General features: G+C 48.2%; 1 protein-coding gene across 7 annotated transcripts in view; it reads right to left on the reverse strand.

Annotated features, from left to right (window-relative positions):
* CDK14 (cyclin dependent kinase 14) overlaps nucleotides 1–14,794 on the reverse strand; it is a 1,134,790-nt gene that overhangs the window by 493,656 nt on the left and 626,340 nt on the right. For all 7 annotated transcript variants that reach the window (XM_063921438.1, XM_063921439.1, XM_063921441.1 and 4 more), the window contains one exon: nucleotides 7,474–7,536. In XM_063921438.1, the coding sequence (XP_063777508.1) occupies nucleotides 7,474–7,536 (63 nt within the window). The remainder of the gene's footprint in view (nucleotides 1–7,473; nucleotides 7,537–14,794) is intronic.

Here is a 14,794-nt window from a genome sequence, read left to right on the forward strand (position 1 = left end):
GGCGATGCTTTTGCACTTCAGGAGTAGCTTATGTGTGACATAACGCAGCCGCTGTGGCCCGCACGGACCGGCCATACCTAGGTTGGCCGGACCGAGCCCACAAAACACCGGCCACACACCGCCATGCCGCCCCCTCCTGCCCAGCGACCGCCTCTGCCTGTCAATCAGGCAGAAGCGATCGCTAGGCAACGACAGTCGTCGGCTGTCAGCCATGCGCTGGCGCACTGTGGCACATGCACATTTCTGACCTGATCGCTGCGGTGCGATGAACGGCAGCGTGCTATCAGGTCAGAATGACCCCCTGTGTCACTGATTGTTAATGGCATGCACCACGCCCAGATTGTCGCACCTGAACAGGATGCTGTGATTGTTGAGCTTCGGCTCCGGTGTTTGTCCCCTCTGTTACAGGTGCTTCAAGCAGTGACGACAGGGATGCCGAAGAAGGTGAATTGCTATCGTCCATGTCGGGGTCGACGCAAGGTGATCCTCCCAGTTCAGCTGGTGAGTCTATGTCAGGATCTGTTTCTAGCCGGCTCACAGGAGAGATGGTAAGCGTCGACGTTTGTCTTCTAGTGTGCATCAGGCTAGGAAGCGTTGCAATTTGCAGAGTGTGGTGCATTGCGAATACACTGATGTGCTGCGGGATAGCTGTCGGAAGCGGATCCGCAGGGGAGAGTATGTACACGTTCACTCTCACTGATACAGCAAAGAAGGAGTTTCACGCAACGAAGGCAAAAGGAGGTATAGGGGTTGACGCCTTCCGGTCGTATGTCAATTGGTTGGCAGGATTTTGCGTATTTGCGGCTTGCTATTTAGAGGATCGACCGGGTAATTTTTTTTATATTATTCATTATATCCACCTAGTGCATGAGATGCAGCAAATACAAAGGTGCCGAGTGGAAAGTGTACGATGAGGAGATTAGGCGTAAACAGGATTGTTTGGAAGACATACGGGTAAATTTACTAAGCTGGGATATTTTTAGAACTGGTGATGTTGCCCAAGGCAACCAGATTCTACTTATCATTTATCTAGCTGCTTCTAGCAGATAATAGATATAATCTGATTGGTTGCTATGGGCAACATCACCAGTTCTAAAAATCTCCCACCTTAGCAAATTTACCCCATAGATTTTGGCTGTAAGGATGTTGAAGTCTGATTGGACATTACGAGAGCCGCTCAGGGAAGTAAGGAGGTGCCGACGGCAGCATCCGAAACGCAGCAGGCACCTTCTGCCGCTTCCCGTGCGTCATCGGATCATTTTTTGACACGGCGCGCAGCTGGGGCGGGCCGTGCAGTTTTTCCAAAGCCAACGAAGGGTAAATGTTACGCATTTAACAACTCCTCCTGCTCCCAGGGGCAGCGGTGTCGTTTTTGACACCTCTGCTTGCATTGTAATGGGGCCCAACCTGCTTTCAATTGCTTTTGATTGGGTAAGCGAGGTACCAAGCTCGGAGGTGGCGCAGCGCCTAAGCCGACCAGCGGCATTGTCTCTACCCCGGTCCGCTTGGCAGCTATGACCAAGTGTGGTTGGGATGGTACCCGAACCGTGTTCATGCGGAATTTTTGTTGTCTGGTTTTGGTTTTCATCTTCCAGTTGATAGAGGGGGTGGTTCGTTCCCCCCAGAATTTACAGTCGGCTTGGGTTTTTCCTGAGGTTCTTCGAGAAAAAGTAAATTTGGAAGTTAGGCTAGGCCGGATGGTGGGCCCCTCTCCACATGCTCAGTTAGATAATTTGATCGTCTCACCCATGGGGGTAGTCCCTAAGAAAACTCAGTTAATGATGCAATATCCCCTGAACATTGTTCCGTGGGGTTTCAGTCGTTTGATGAGGCTCTGGACTTGGAGAAAACTTCTGGCTCCGGGGCTCCCATGGCTAAGATAGATGTGGAATACTGCTTTTCCTTTGCTTCCCGTACATCCGGACTCATTCTGTTTTCTGGGTTTCCGGATTGGCAGGGACTATTTTGTTGATAAATGCTTGCCGATGGGATACTCCATCTCATGTGCGTTTTTTGAACATTTCAGCACTTTTCTACACTGGTGCGTTAAGTTTTCCTGCGGGGGTCGTGGGATAGTTTACTATCTCGACGATTTCCTTTGCGTGGGCCCTGCTGGTTCTAAGCGTTGTAGCAGGCTTTTGTTTTCTTTGCGCACTTTGTTTCGGCATTTTGGGGTACCCATGGCTGAAGACAAGACTGATTGGTTTTGTCTTTTTTTGGTATCGAAATCGATACGATTGTAGGCACTTGTCGGTTGCCGCAGGACAAGGTGACTAAGGGGATATATTCAATTAGGGTCGGATCCTTTTCGACATGCATTTGTCGAAATGGATCAGACAACCCCTATTCAAACTCATCTCAATTCGACTTTTAAAAAGTCGAATTGAGATGAGGGACCCAGAGGAGGAGAGGGGGGAGGGAGCCGCGGGGAGACCAGAGGGGACAGCCGCGGGCAGACGGAGAAGAGCAGCACTACAGTAGCGCTGCAGGAGGTTGTCTCACAGACGCCAGACCTCACGGCAGTGTCCACCTGGCTCCCCCAAGTGTGGCCTCACTTGCTGGAGATGGGTGGACGCTGCCGTGAGCGGCGCGGCTGTGAGACATCCTGCTGCAGCGCTGTGCTTTAGCGCTGCTCTCCCCTGTATGCCCGTGGCTGTCCCCCGTCTCCCCGTGGCTCCCCCACCCCCACCCCTCCTCCTCTGGGACCCACATCTCAGTCTGACATTTTTTTATGTCAAACTGAGATGGTCGGAAACGGGGCAAAATCGTGTCGAATTTGGCACCGTTTCACTCAAAAGTACGTGAATCGGCAGCTAAACCGCTGATTCACGTACTATTCGACAAGTCGAATTCCACGACTTGTCGAACAAAAACTCATGGGACTGAATAGGTCGAATCACTATTCGACCTTAAAAAGTCGAAAACTGCCGTCTTTTCGACAGACGGCAGTTTTCGACTCTAATTGAATATACCCCTAAGCTTTGCGATGCAAATACTTTGTGCCCTGGTAGGTCGAAGGTGACCCTTCGACAGGCTCAATCTCTTTTGGGTCTGTTGAATTTTGCTTGTTGCGTAATTCTCATTGGTAGGGTGTTTTACCGCAAGCTCGAACGGGCCACGGTTTGGGTTGCCAAGTCGCATCATTTTGTCCGCTTTTCTTCTGAGATTGAGAGAGACCTGTTGGTTTGGGTTTCATTTTTGGCTGATTTCAACGGTGTTCGGATTTGGTTGGCACCGGCCGTCAACAACTTTGAGCTGCAGCGTTTCACTGACGCCGTGGGAGCTTCGGGTTTCGGACGTTACCTGAATGGTCTCTGGTGCGTCGCTTCTTGACCAGCGAGTTCGCAACGGAGGGGTCTGACGAAGGACCTTCTGTTGCTCGAGGTATTTCCAATCATGGTGGTGTGGGGTGCACAGCTCAACAATCACAGCATCCTGTTCAGGTGCGACAATCTGGGCGTGGTGCATGCCATTACCAATCAGTGAGCTAAGGCTTTGCTGGTGCTTCGGGTGCTAGCGCGGGTGGTATTAGTTTGCATGCGGCGCAATGTGTTATTTTTCGGGCTCGGCGCGTTCCCGGCATCGATAATGTAATTGCTGATGCATTATCCAGGAGGCAATGGGACAGGTTTCGGATGCTGGCTCAGAGGTTGATTTGGTCGGTTTGCCCTGCCCTTCTTATGTTTGGCAGGTTATCGAGCCGAATTGGAAGGTTTAGCCTAAAGTTTGCTTGCGCCTGCCACCTTACATGCGTACCAACGGGCCTGGATGGAATTGGAAGCATTTTCCCGTGACCAAAGGCCTCGAGGTGAGACCAGTTTTCAGCTGTGGTTGTCATTTGTTTGGAAACTCTTTGTGGATGGTCGGTCGAGAGCTGCTGTCTCTCGATACATCGCGGGATCTCCTTTTTCCCCACATCGAAAGGTATTCCGGATTTCACTAAGAGTTTCCTGTTGGCTAAGGCGATGAAGCGCTGGGTGCCCCTGGCACCTTTTCCCATCGACGTATCTCTTCTAGCTTCTATTTTGGCAGCAATTGCAGATGTGGTGGTGTCCAGTATGGAGGTGTTGGTGTTCCGTTTGGCTTTTTCCATGGCCTATCACGGAGCATTTAGAGTTTTGGAATTCGTTGCTTTGTCCAAATGCACAGAAGCAACCATGTTGCGTGCGGATTTGGTCACAGGTGAGGGGGTCTTTACTATGCAGACGCGCAGGTCTAAGACAGACCAACTGGGTCAGGGTAGTTGGATCACGATGTTACCCTCTGGTGATGAGCGGGTGTGTCCAGTGATTTTGGCAAATCGCTATCTGGAAGTACGGCCATCCTCGGAGGGTTGGTTCTTCATGCAGATGGCCTAACGCTAACTAAATATCAATGTAGCTGGATGCTACGGCACTGTCTGTTTTGGGCTTTTCTCCTCGGGACTTCGGTACGCATTCATTTAGGATTGGCACCGCCATGTCTACTGCGGTTGCAGGACACTCAGTGGACGAAATTAAGGCTTTGGGCCGATGGCGGTCGGCTAGTTTTAAGCATTACATCTGGGCACTGCTTCGCTAGTTACCATTATTACATTTTGTTGCAATGTTCTGTAGGAATTGTTTGTTTTATTTTTGTTTGTCAATGTCTGTCTTTCCCTGTCCTACCTACTCGGTGATTAGCTACTTCGTGCTGCTGGCAGTGGGAGTCTGGAGTTCTTTGACGATTTTTTGCCTGAACGGACGGCCTGAATTTGGCTATTTAATTTTAATTCGGCTAATTGACTTTCAAGTCCCTCAGCAGGTTTTTATGTTTCACCTCCAGCCGAGTTCACCTGTGTTTTCCCAGCTACACCCACCCCCCTCCCCTTAACCCAAACCCACCTTAGTATGTTTTTGCTTTTCCTCTTGTGTCTTTTTGTTGCTTCAATAGGCCTGAAGCTTGTCTCTTTTGGAAATTTCCAGCAAAAAAAAAAATCTTTTTGGCTGATCCTCGATTCATGTGTTGCATGCATGTTGGTTGACATGGTTCCTTTTCTATATTTAACGCTAACTTCATTTTTATTTTTCCCCTCGATTTATAGTTGGGTTAGCTGATTGTTTGGATGTCTGGGTGGTCGGACACTCATTTGTTTTTTTGGGTGGCTGAGTTAATGGCTTCGGACGGGGCTCAGTCTTTGGTGGGTTGTAAAGGACTACGGTGGATTGGTGTTCGTGGAATGTTGTTGTAGGATTTGAATTGCAAGCTGCTTGAGCTGGTGCAGCTGTTCGGCTTACCGAGGATATTACTTGTTCATCTTTATGGTAATGATTTAGGAAAGGTCTCTACTTTGCAGCTGCATTTTGACATTGTGCATGATTTACTGCACATTATGGAGGCTTGGCCTTTTTGTACTGTCGATTAGTCTGAGATCGTGCCATGATTGTTTTGGCGGGACGTGGCAGATTGCAGGGCTTTGGATGAGGCTAGGAAGAAGCTGAATTCAGCCGTTTCTAAGGTGGTGTTGTCCAATGGTGAGGCGGTGGTCCGGCATCCCAGAATTAGGTTCCGGTATTTTTATCTGTTTAGGAGGGATGGTGTGCATTTGACTAGGGAAGGCCTGTCTATATTTATTTAGGATCTGTTTTCGGTGGTTGCTGGTTTGGTTTAGGGGTATGGTGGTGGTGCGTGGTTTCTGTTGTCAGAACCTCACTTGTTTGCAGGAAAGAACCTGTTTTTCATTAAGTTTGCTAATTGGTTGCTAATTTTCTTTACACTACTCTATTAGGTACAGTCTATAAGAATTGTGTGCATCACTAGATGAGTTTGACTGGACGGCCCTCAGCCGTTTAGGGGTTTAGTGAAATAAAGAGACAGAATAGGACATGAGTGGGTTAAACCCCTCAGGCTGGGGGCGGACTTGTAAAACAGCAGAGAGTTTTTAGCCTATGGGTGCAGAGGGTAGGGTTTGTCCCTGTGTTGGGTCAGCGTGCTGGTCAGCCTCTTTTCTGGAAGTTTACCCTCGTTCCCTCCCTTAAAAATTTTCTTTTGACTGTTGTTGGTGTTGGTTGTCGGCTGTTTTTCTTTTTAAGTGGCGGGAAAGAACGGATTATTATTACCTGTTTTTTTATTAACTTTGCTAATTGGTTTGGGTGCGCTCACCTTCGATGACTGTTATGATATCTTCTGAATCACCCTAATGGAGGCGGCCGGACGGGTGGGTAGTCAAGTGAAGGTTGAGTGGATACCTTGTTTGGTGTTTTTGGTGTTGTGCTTCTTTGTTAGGATTGTACAGAGCATTAGTATGGTTTGGGGTTAGACTGTTACTGACGTTCTTTCTTGCCATCATACTCTTAATTTTCTTTACACTACTCTATTAGGAACAGTCTATAAGGTTACTGTTTATAAATAAATATCCGTCATGTTTTCTGCCAAATTTATGTCTCCGCGTCTTTATTTTAGGAATTGTTAAGTTGAATTGTGTGTGTCGGTAGATGAGTTTGACTGGAAGGCCCTCAGCCGTTTAGGGGTTTAGTGAAACAAAGAGACAGAATAGGACCGGAGTGGGTTAAACCCCTCAGGCTGGGAGCGGACTTGTAAAACAGAGAGTTTTTAGCCTATGGGTGCAGAGAGTAGGGGTTGTCCCTGTGTTGGGTCAGCGTGCTGGTCGGCTTGGATCAGCCTCTTTTCTGGAAGTTTTCCCTCGTTCCCTCCCTTAAAAAAATTCTTTTGACTGTTGTTGGTGTTGGTTGTGTTTTTTTTTAATTTATTTAAGTGGCGGTAAAGAACGGATTATTACCTGTTTTTTATTAAGTTTGCTAATTGGTTTGGATGCGCTCACCTTCGATGACTGTTATGACATCTACTGGATCACCCTAACAGGGGCAGCCTCACCCCCCGGACGAGTGTGTAGTCAAGTGAAGGTTGAGTGGATACCTTGTTTGGTGTTTTGGTGTTGTAATTCTTTGTTGGGATTGTACAGAGCATTAGCTTGGTTTGGGGTTAGACTGTTACTGCCGTTCTTTTTTGCCACCATACTCTTACTTTTCTTTACACTGCTCTATTAGGTATATAAGGTTACTGTTTATAAATAAATAGCCGTCAAGTTTTCTGCCGTATTTACAGTACGTCTCCGAGTCTTTATTTTAGGAATTGTTAGGTTGAATTGTGTTTGTCACTAGATGAGTTTGACTGGACGGCCCTCAGCCGTTTAGGGGTTTATCCTCCCTTGTCTTTGTTTTCACGTCTACATTTAAATTGTCTGCCCTGTATGCCATGTTTTCACCACTGTACCAATTAATTACAGTAATAATAATCATTGCTTTAAACCTGCACATTACTTCCTTGTCACGTCCTTCATGCCTAATTGAGAACTTAGACTTCAGGTAATTAATGAATGAGTGAAAGGTCACGCGCATACATTGATCTTGTTAATACAGCAAATGTCCCAATCCCTCAGTGTATACTATTTACTTCTGCAACGTATAGAAATAAATGTCCTGCTGGATATCTTACCTTCACATTGTCTGGATGCAAACCCCCGGGGTACTTGTCCATGTACTGACACAGGTCTGTATGCTGGGAAATAGAAACAAAATTAAAGACTCTCAGAAAATCAGATGGGAATTTATCAGTGGATTCAGTAAAAAAAATACCAATTACAATCTTTGTTATTCAATCACTATATTATAAAAACCAGACATTGGGATACATAACTAATGGCATTTAGCACTAACAAATTTAAATGTACATAAAATCTATATAACCAGCAATGCTGTTGGGGACTATACTGATGAGAAGAAAAGGTTTATTATTTCCAGAGAGTCCTCAATGTGTACAGGCTCGTTTTCACAACATTTCTAGTAAATGTAATCCTTATAGGAGAGGCACTCCACGATTGAACATTGGGCCTGCTTGGTGTTTGTAAGTAAAGCAAAAAAGCATGCAACTGGACAAAACCATGCTACACTGCAGGTGGGGCAGATGTAACATGTGTAGAGAGAGTTAGAGTTGGCTGGGGTGTTCAAACTGAAGTCTAAACACAGGGTAAAAATAAAAGGTGTCCAGAGTTTATGGGATACATGCAAAACCAGCAAGTATTTACCCTGCACAGAAACAATATAATCCATTCAAATCTAAATCTCTCCGCACATTACATCTGCCCCACCTGCAGTTTAGCATGGTTTTGCCTGGTTGTTTGCTTTTTGTTTTACTTACAAATACGAATCAAGCCTCTTGTACACATGTGCATACCTCCCAACTATCCTAAATTTGGTAGGACAGTCCCGTTTTCTGGGACTGTCCCGCTGTCCCACCCACAGGTCGCAGTGTCCCGTGGTGGTGGGGGCAGTTGTGAGACCCTCTCCCACTCGCTACTGTGCTTAGCAGAGCAGCAGTGAACAGACGCTGTTCCCTGGGAGAGAGGGATAGGGAGCATGCCAGCTGCTCAGAGTACTGGGGATGTCCCCATGGTGGGAAGGATGGAGGCGTGGCCCGCAAACGTAGCACCCTCCTCTAGGCTACGCCCCCCAGTTTCAGGCGCTCGTCTATGTCCCTATTCCCAGCTTTCTAAAGTTAGGAGGTATGCATGTGGCTGAATTTGTTACAGACTTGTAAAGTACCCAAACGGGCAAAAAAAAATCCCTTCTTGTGTAGGCTGTGTTTTCTGACCATTTGTTTCTGCCCCTTAGTTGACCTTAAATCTCATCACAGATTATTGTGGATTTTTTTTTCTCTGTGTTCATGTGTTATCTGTACTACGGGCCTTATTCAGGTTGAATCATAATTGTAAAGCTGCCCTTAGCAGTTTTGCATTACGATCCTTACCAACGCAAATGCAGGAAGAGGTGCATACCACCTCCTCCCTGTACACCACCTCCTCCCTGTATACCACCCCTTCCCTGCATACCACCTCCTCCCTGCATACCACCTCCTCCCTGCATATCACCTCCTCGCTGCATACCACCGCTTCCCTGTATACCACCGCTTCCCTGCATATCATCTCCTCCCTGCATACCACCTCCTCCCTGCATACCACCTCCTCCCTGTATACCACCTCCTCCCTGTATACCACCCCTTCCCTGCATACCACCTCCTCCCTGCATACCACCTCCTCCCTGCATACCACCTCCTCCTCGTATACCACCTCCTCCCTGCATACCACCTCCTCCCTGCATATCACCTCCTCGCTGCATACCACCGCTTCCCTGTATACCACCGCTTCCCTGCATATCATCTCCTCCCTGCATACCACCTACTCCCTGCATACCACCGCTTCCCTGCATACCACCTACTCCCTGCATACCACCTCCTCCCTGTATACCACCCCTTCCCTGCATACCACTTCCTCCCTGCATACCACCTCCTCCCCGTATACCACCTCCTCCCTGCATATCACCTCCTCGCTGCATACCACCGCTTCCCTGCATATCATCTCCTCCCTACATACCACCTCCTCCCTGCATACCACCTACTCCCTGCATACCACCGCCTCCCTGCATACCATCTCCTCCCTGCATACCACCTCCTCCCTGCATACCAGCTCCTCCCTGCATACCACCTCCTCCCTGTATACCACCGCTTCCCTGCATACCACCTCCTCCCTGCATACCACCTCCTCTCTGCATACCACCGCTTCCATGCATACCATCTCCTCCCTGTATACCACCGCTTCCCTGCATTCCATCTCCTCCCTGCATACCACCTCCTTCCTGCATACCACCTACTCCCTGCATAACACCTCCTCCCTGTATACCACCTCCTCCCTGCATACCATCTCCTCCCTGCATACCACCGCTTCCCTGCATACCATCTCCTCCCTGTATACCACCGCTTCCCTGCATTCCATCTCCTCCCTGCATACCACCTCCTCCCTGTACACCACCTCCTCCCTGTACACCACCTCCTCCCTGCACACCACCTCCTCCCTGCACACCACCTCCTCCCTGCACACCACCTCCTCCCTGCACACCACCTCCTCCCTGCACACCACCTCCTCCCTGTATACCACCTCCTTACTGCATAGCACCTCCTCCCTGTATACCACCGCTTCCCTGCATATAATCTCCTCCCTGCATACCACCTCCTCCCTGCATACCACCGCCCCACCTCCTCCCTGTATACCACCTCCCCACCTCTTCCCTGTATACCAAGTCTTCCCTGCATACCACCTCCCCACCTCCTCCCTGCATACCACCTCCTCCCTGCATATCATCTCCTCCCTGCATACCACCTCCTCCCTGTATACCACCTCCTCCCTGCATACCACCTCCCCTCCTCTTCCCTGTATACCACCTCTTCCCTGCATACCACCTCCCCACCTCCTCCCTGCATACCACCTCCTCCCTGTATACCACCGCTTCCCTGCATATCATCTCCTCCCTGCATACCATCTCCTCCCTGCATACCACCTCCCCACCTCCTCCCTGTATACCACCTCCTCCCTGCATACCACCTCCCCACCTCTTCCCTGTATACCAAGTCTTCCCTGCATACCACCTCCCCACCTCCTCCCTGCATACCACCTCCTCCCTGCATATCATCTCCTCCCTGCATACCACCTCCTCCCTGTATACCACCTCTTCCCTGTATACCAAGTCTTCCCTGCATACCACCTCCCCACCTCCTCCCTGCATACCACCTCCTTCCTGCATACCACCTCCTCCCTGCATATCATCTCTTCCCTGCATAACACCTCCTCCCTGTATACCACCTCCCCACCTCTTCCCTGTATACCAAGTTGATAAAGCTAAATATTTATCTTATATAAAACCCTTTATGAGGTCTAAGAACACTGTACGCTATTTACGTATGGAGTACCGTAAGGGTACGCTCATTGCGTAACAATCGTTTAGCCGTGGTCGAGACGCTCAAGCGTCACGTTCGCTCACGGCCAAGAGATCACAGGCAGGCACGCTATTGGCTGCCGACTAACGTAATGATTCGCTATAGCGTAGCGGCCGCTCGGGACCACGAGGAGATCACCAGCGTCGCAGACGCTCACAATGTTAAACCTTTATATCTAAACCATAAACAATGTAATATGCTGTAAAACCTTAGTGTAGAGATAGGATGTAGATGCAACACAGTGTAACCTTATTAACTTAAAAGCTGTTTGAGCGTCACCGACGCTCTGAGAATACTTAACACTATAAGAAATACACAGATACCGTGCTTAGGGTCCAACGCCTAATATATATATTATGAATGTTATACTTGCAAAAGAATTAATACAATACAAGTCATACACTACAATATAACATAGACTAACTAACCAGGTAACTACACATGAAATACAATACAATACTATTACGTTTAAGAGAATACGAGAGAAAGAGAAGAGAGAGAGAGAGAGATATGGCCCATAATAACAAGAAAGACAATATGATTGCAGAGAAAACTTACGCACAAAGGAAACGATCGCATGCGCCTCTGGACATCCAGCTCCCGATTTTCAGCAATGATAACCGTTGAAGAGTGAGCTGGATGTGATCGGCTTGTCTATTTATGCCCCACACACAATACAATTCAATGGTCCCTACAATCTCATTGTTCATTGGACACAGGAATTCCTCCTCGCATTATAACAAAAGGTCATAGGTTGATTCATACAGGTGGGCTGTGACGATTTCCAACTGCTCAGGTGGGTGGGAAACTAGGTTTCCCGCCGCATGGATAAGTGCAAATAATAGTAAATGGACATAAACTTCTTATGTCCATAACTATTCGCACGAACGATTAATCCGCTTCAAACCAACACCGGAATATTGCTAATTAAATACTCTTCCGATGGATACTAAACACCACTGTATTACTCCTGTCTGACCCTTCGTATCAAACAAAGGGGGATTTCTCTGTTCATGAACATTCTACATTAACCAAACTTTCAGATTCTATCAAAGGGACCATGATCTACAAAATACATTATATAGTGGAAATATGTAACGATTGAGTCGCACGCTACGAACACATGAACTCTACCGTAAATGCACATACCGCGCGCCCGCGGGTGCCCGCAACAGCGAGTATGCGCACGCACGGGAGAGCGCACGCATGCGCAGCGCAGACCTGTGTGAGGTGCAAATATGGCAGTGTGCATCGTGATATTTTTCTGACTTTGACAAAGTCTTCCCTGCATACCTCCCCACCTCCTCCCTGCATACCACCTCCTCCCTGTATACCACCTCCTCCCTGCATACCACCTCCCCACCTCCTCCCTGCATACCACCTCCTCCCTGCATACCACCTCCTCCCTGCATACCACCTCCTCCCTGCATACCACCTCCCCACCTCCTCCCTGTATACCACCTCCTCCCTGCATACCACCTCCCCCCTGCATACCACCTCCCCTCCTCTTCCCTGTATACCACCTCTTCCCTGCATACCACCTCCCCACCTCCTCCCTGCATACCACCTCCTCCCTGCATACCACCTCCTACCTGTATACCACCTCCTACCTGTATACCACCTCCTCCCTGCATACCACCTCCTCCCTGCACACCACCTCCTCCCTGCATACCACCTCCTACCTGTATACCACCGATTCCCTGCATACCACCTCCTCCCTGCACACCACCTCCTCCTTGCATACCACCACTTCCCTGCATACCACCTCCTCCCTGTATACCACCGATTCGCTGCATACCACTTCCTCCCTGCACACCACCTCCTCCCTGTATACCACCTCCTCCTTGAACACCACCTCCTCCCTGCACACCACCTCCTCCCTGCACACCACCTCCTCCCTGCACACCACCTCCTCCCTGCACACCACCTCCTCCCTGCATACCACCTCCTCCCTGCATTTGTGATTGCTAAAAACTGTGATGCCATCCTCCCTGGGGGCTCATCCTCCTCCTCTAGGGATCAGGATCCAGACTGTGCACTTGAATTATACCTTAAACATATGTTACCTTATAATGCACAGGACTATGGTGTATTTCCTACAGAGCATTGCTGATATTGATCTGGTACATTAATATGCACGCACTAGCAGTATTTACTATATATATTTAAAAAGCAAAACCTCAGTGGCTGTCCACACCCCCTCTAGAGACTGACCACACCCCTAAATATGGGCCCCTACCACTGCATTCCCCCGGTTGGCCCTTCAGTCCCAGGCCCCTGTTCTTAAAAGAACAGAATAAAAGATCTGCTTATGAACCTGTTTGCGGTGACAGTTGTGCTCATGGCCCTCTGGGGTGAGAGGGAAGGCTTGATCTGTGCCCCCCCCCCCTCCTCCCCAATCAAACTCCAGCCCCCATACCAGTTGCATCCAGATAGATCAGCTACTGACCAAAGACCATACACAACAGATGCATTAGTCATGTTATGTATTGCTAAAAGGGTGAGAGCCATATACAAAGCTTGCAAGCAAAAATTACTTTATACTGGTAAATCACATACCTACAGGAGTTTTAGCCTCCACAGCCACTATTGAAATTGAAGCATTATACCAGAGAATACAAGGATTTCATAAGGCATTCACTATGTTCCAGGAATGTCAGGTGAATGCAGATGTGCATACAAAGACTTGTATTCATGGAAATTCAATTAAAACCTAAATGTGTTCCTTAGCATTCAAAGCAGCAATAGTGTTGTAGAAATAATGTATGTATTATTTGGCTGTATTGCCGATGGCTTGATTTTTGTACTTGCGGCATTTAGATTCCGTTTGTTTTTTGTCTAATACAGGCTCAGAAAAATGGCATATTTCTGCAGTTGAGGAACTACAGGTACCGGGAACCGGCATGGTATCATATGCAATTAAATGCTGCACTTGATTTGTATTCTTTTAAGTGCAAAGCATGAAACCGCATGTGAAAATAAAACTCTTTCTATTACGCGTATCTATACCCATCTATGGGGGTCATTCCGAGTTGTTCGCTCGTTATTTTTTTCTCGCAATGGAGCGATTAGTCGCTAATGCGCATGCGCAATGTCCGCAGTGCGACTGCGCCAAGTAAATTTGCTATGCAGTTAGGTATTTTACTCACGGCATTACGAGGTTTTTTCTTCGTTCTGGTGATCGTAATGTGATTGACAGGAAGTCGGTGTTTCTGGGCGGAAACAGGCCGTTTTATGGGAGTGTGTGAAAAAACGCTACCGTTTCTGGGAAAAACGCGGGAGTGGCTGGAGAAACGGAGGAGTGTCTGGGCGAACGCTGGGTGTGTTTGTGACGTCAAACCAGGAACGACAAGCACTGAACTGATCGCACTGGCAGAGTAAGTCTCGAGCTACTCAGAAACTGCACAGAGAAGTCTTTTCGCAATATTGCAAATCTTTCGTTCGCAATTTTGATAAGCTAAGATTTACTCCCAGTAGGCGGCGGCTTAGCGTGTGCAAAGCTGCTAAAAGCAGCTTGCGAGCGAACAACTCGGAATGAGGGCCTATGTTTGTACATGCGATTGCAGCGCAGTTTTTTGGGATGCTGCTTATTTCATTTCATTGCATTCAAAACCTGTTAAAGTCCTCTAAAAATAAGAATTTACTTACCGATAATTCTATTTCTCGGAGTCCGTAGTGGATGCTGGGGTTCCTGAAAGGACCATGGGGATAGCGGCTCCGCAGGAGACAGGGCACAAAAAGTAAAGCTTTCCGATCAGGTGGTGTGCACTGGCTCCTCCCCCTATGACCCTCCTCCAGACTCCAGTTAGGTACTGTGCCCGGACGAGCGTACACAATAAGGGAGGAATTTTGAATCCCGGGTAAGACTCATACCAGCCACACCAATCACACTGTACAACCTGTGATCTGAACCCAGTTAACAGTATGATAACAGCGGAGCCTCTGAAAAGATGGCTCACAACAACAATAACCCGATTTAGTTAGCAATAAC

The sequence above is a fragment of the Pseudophryne corroboree genome, chromosome 5, assembly GCF_028390025.1.
Source record: "Pseudophryne corroboree isolate aPseCor3 chromosome 5, aPseCor3.hap2, whole genome shotgun sequence".
Taxonomy (NCBI): domain Eukaryota; kingdom Metazoa; phylum Chordata; class Amphibia; order Anura; family Myobatrachidae; genus Pseudophryne; species Pseudophryne corroboree.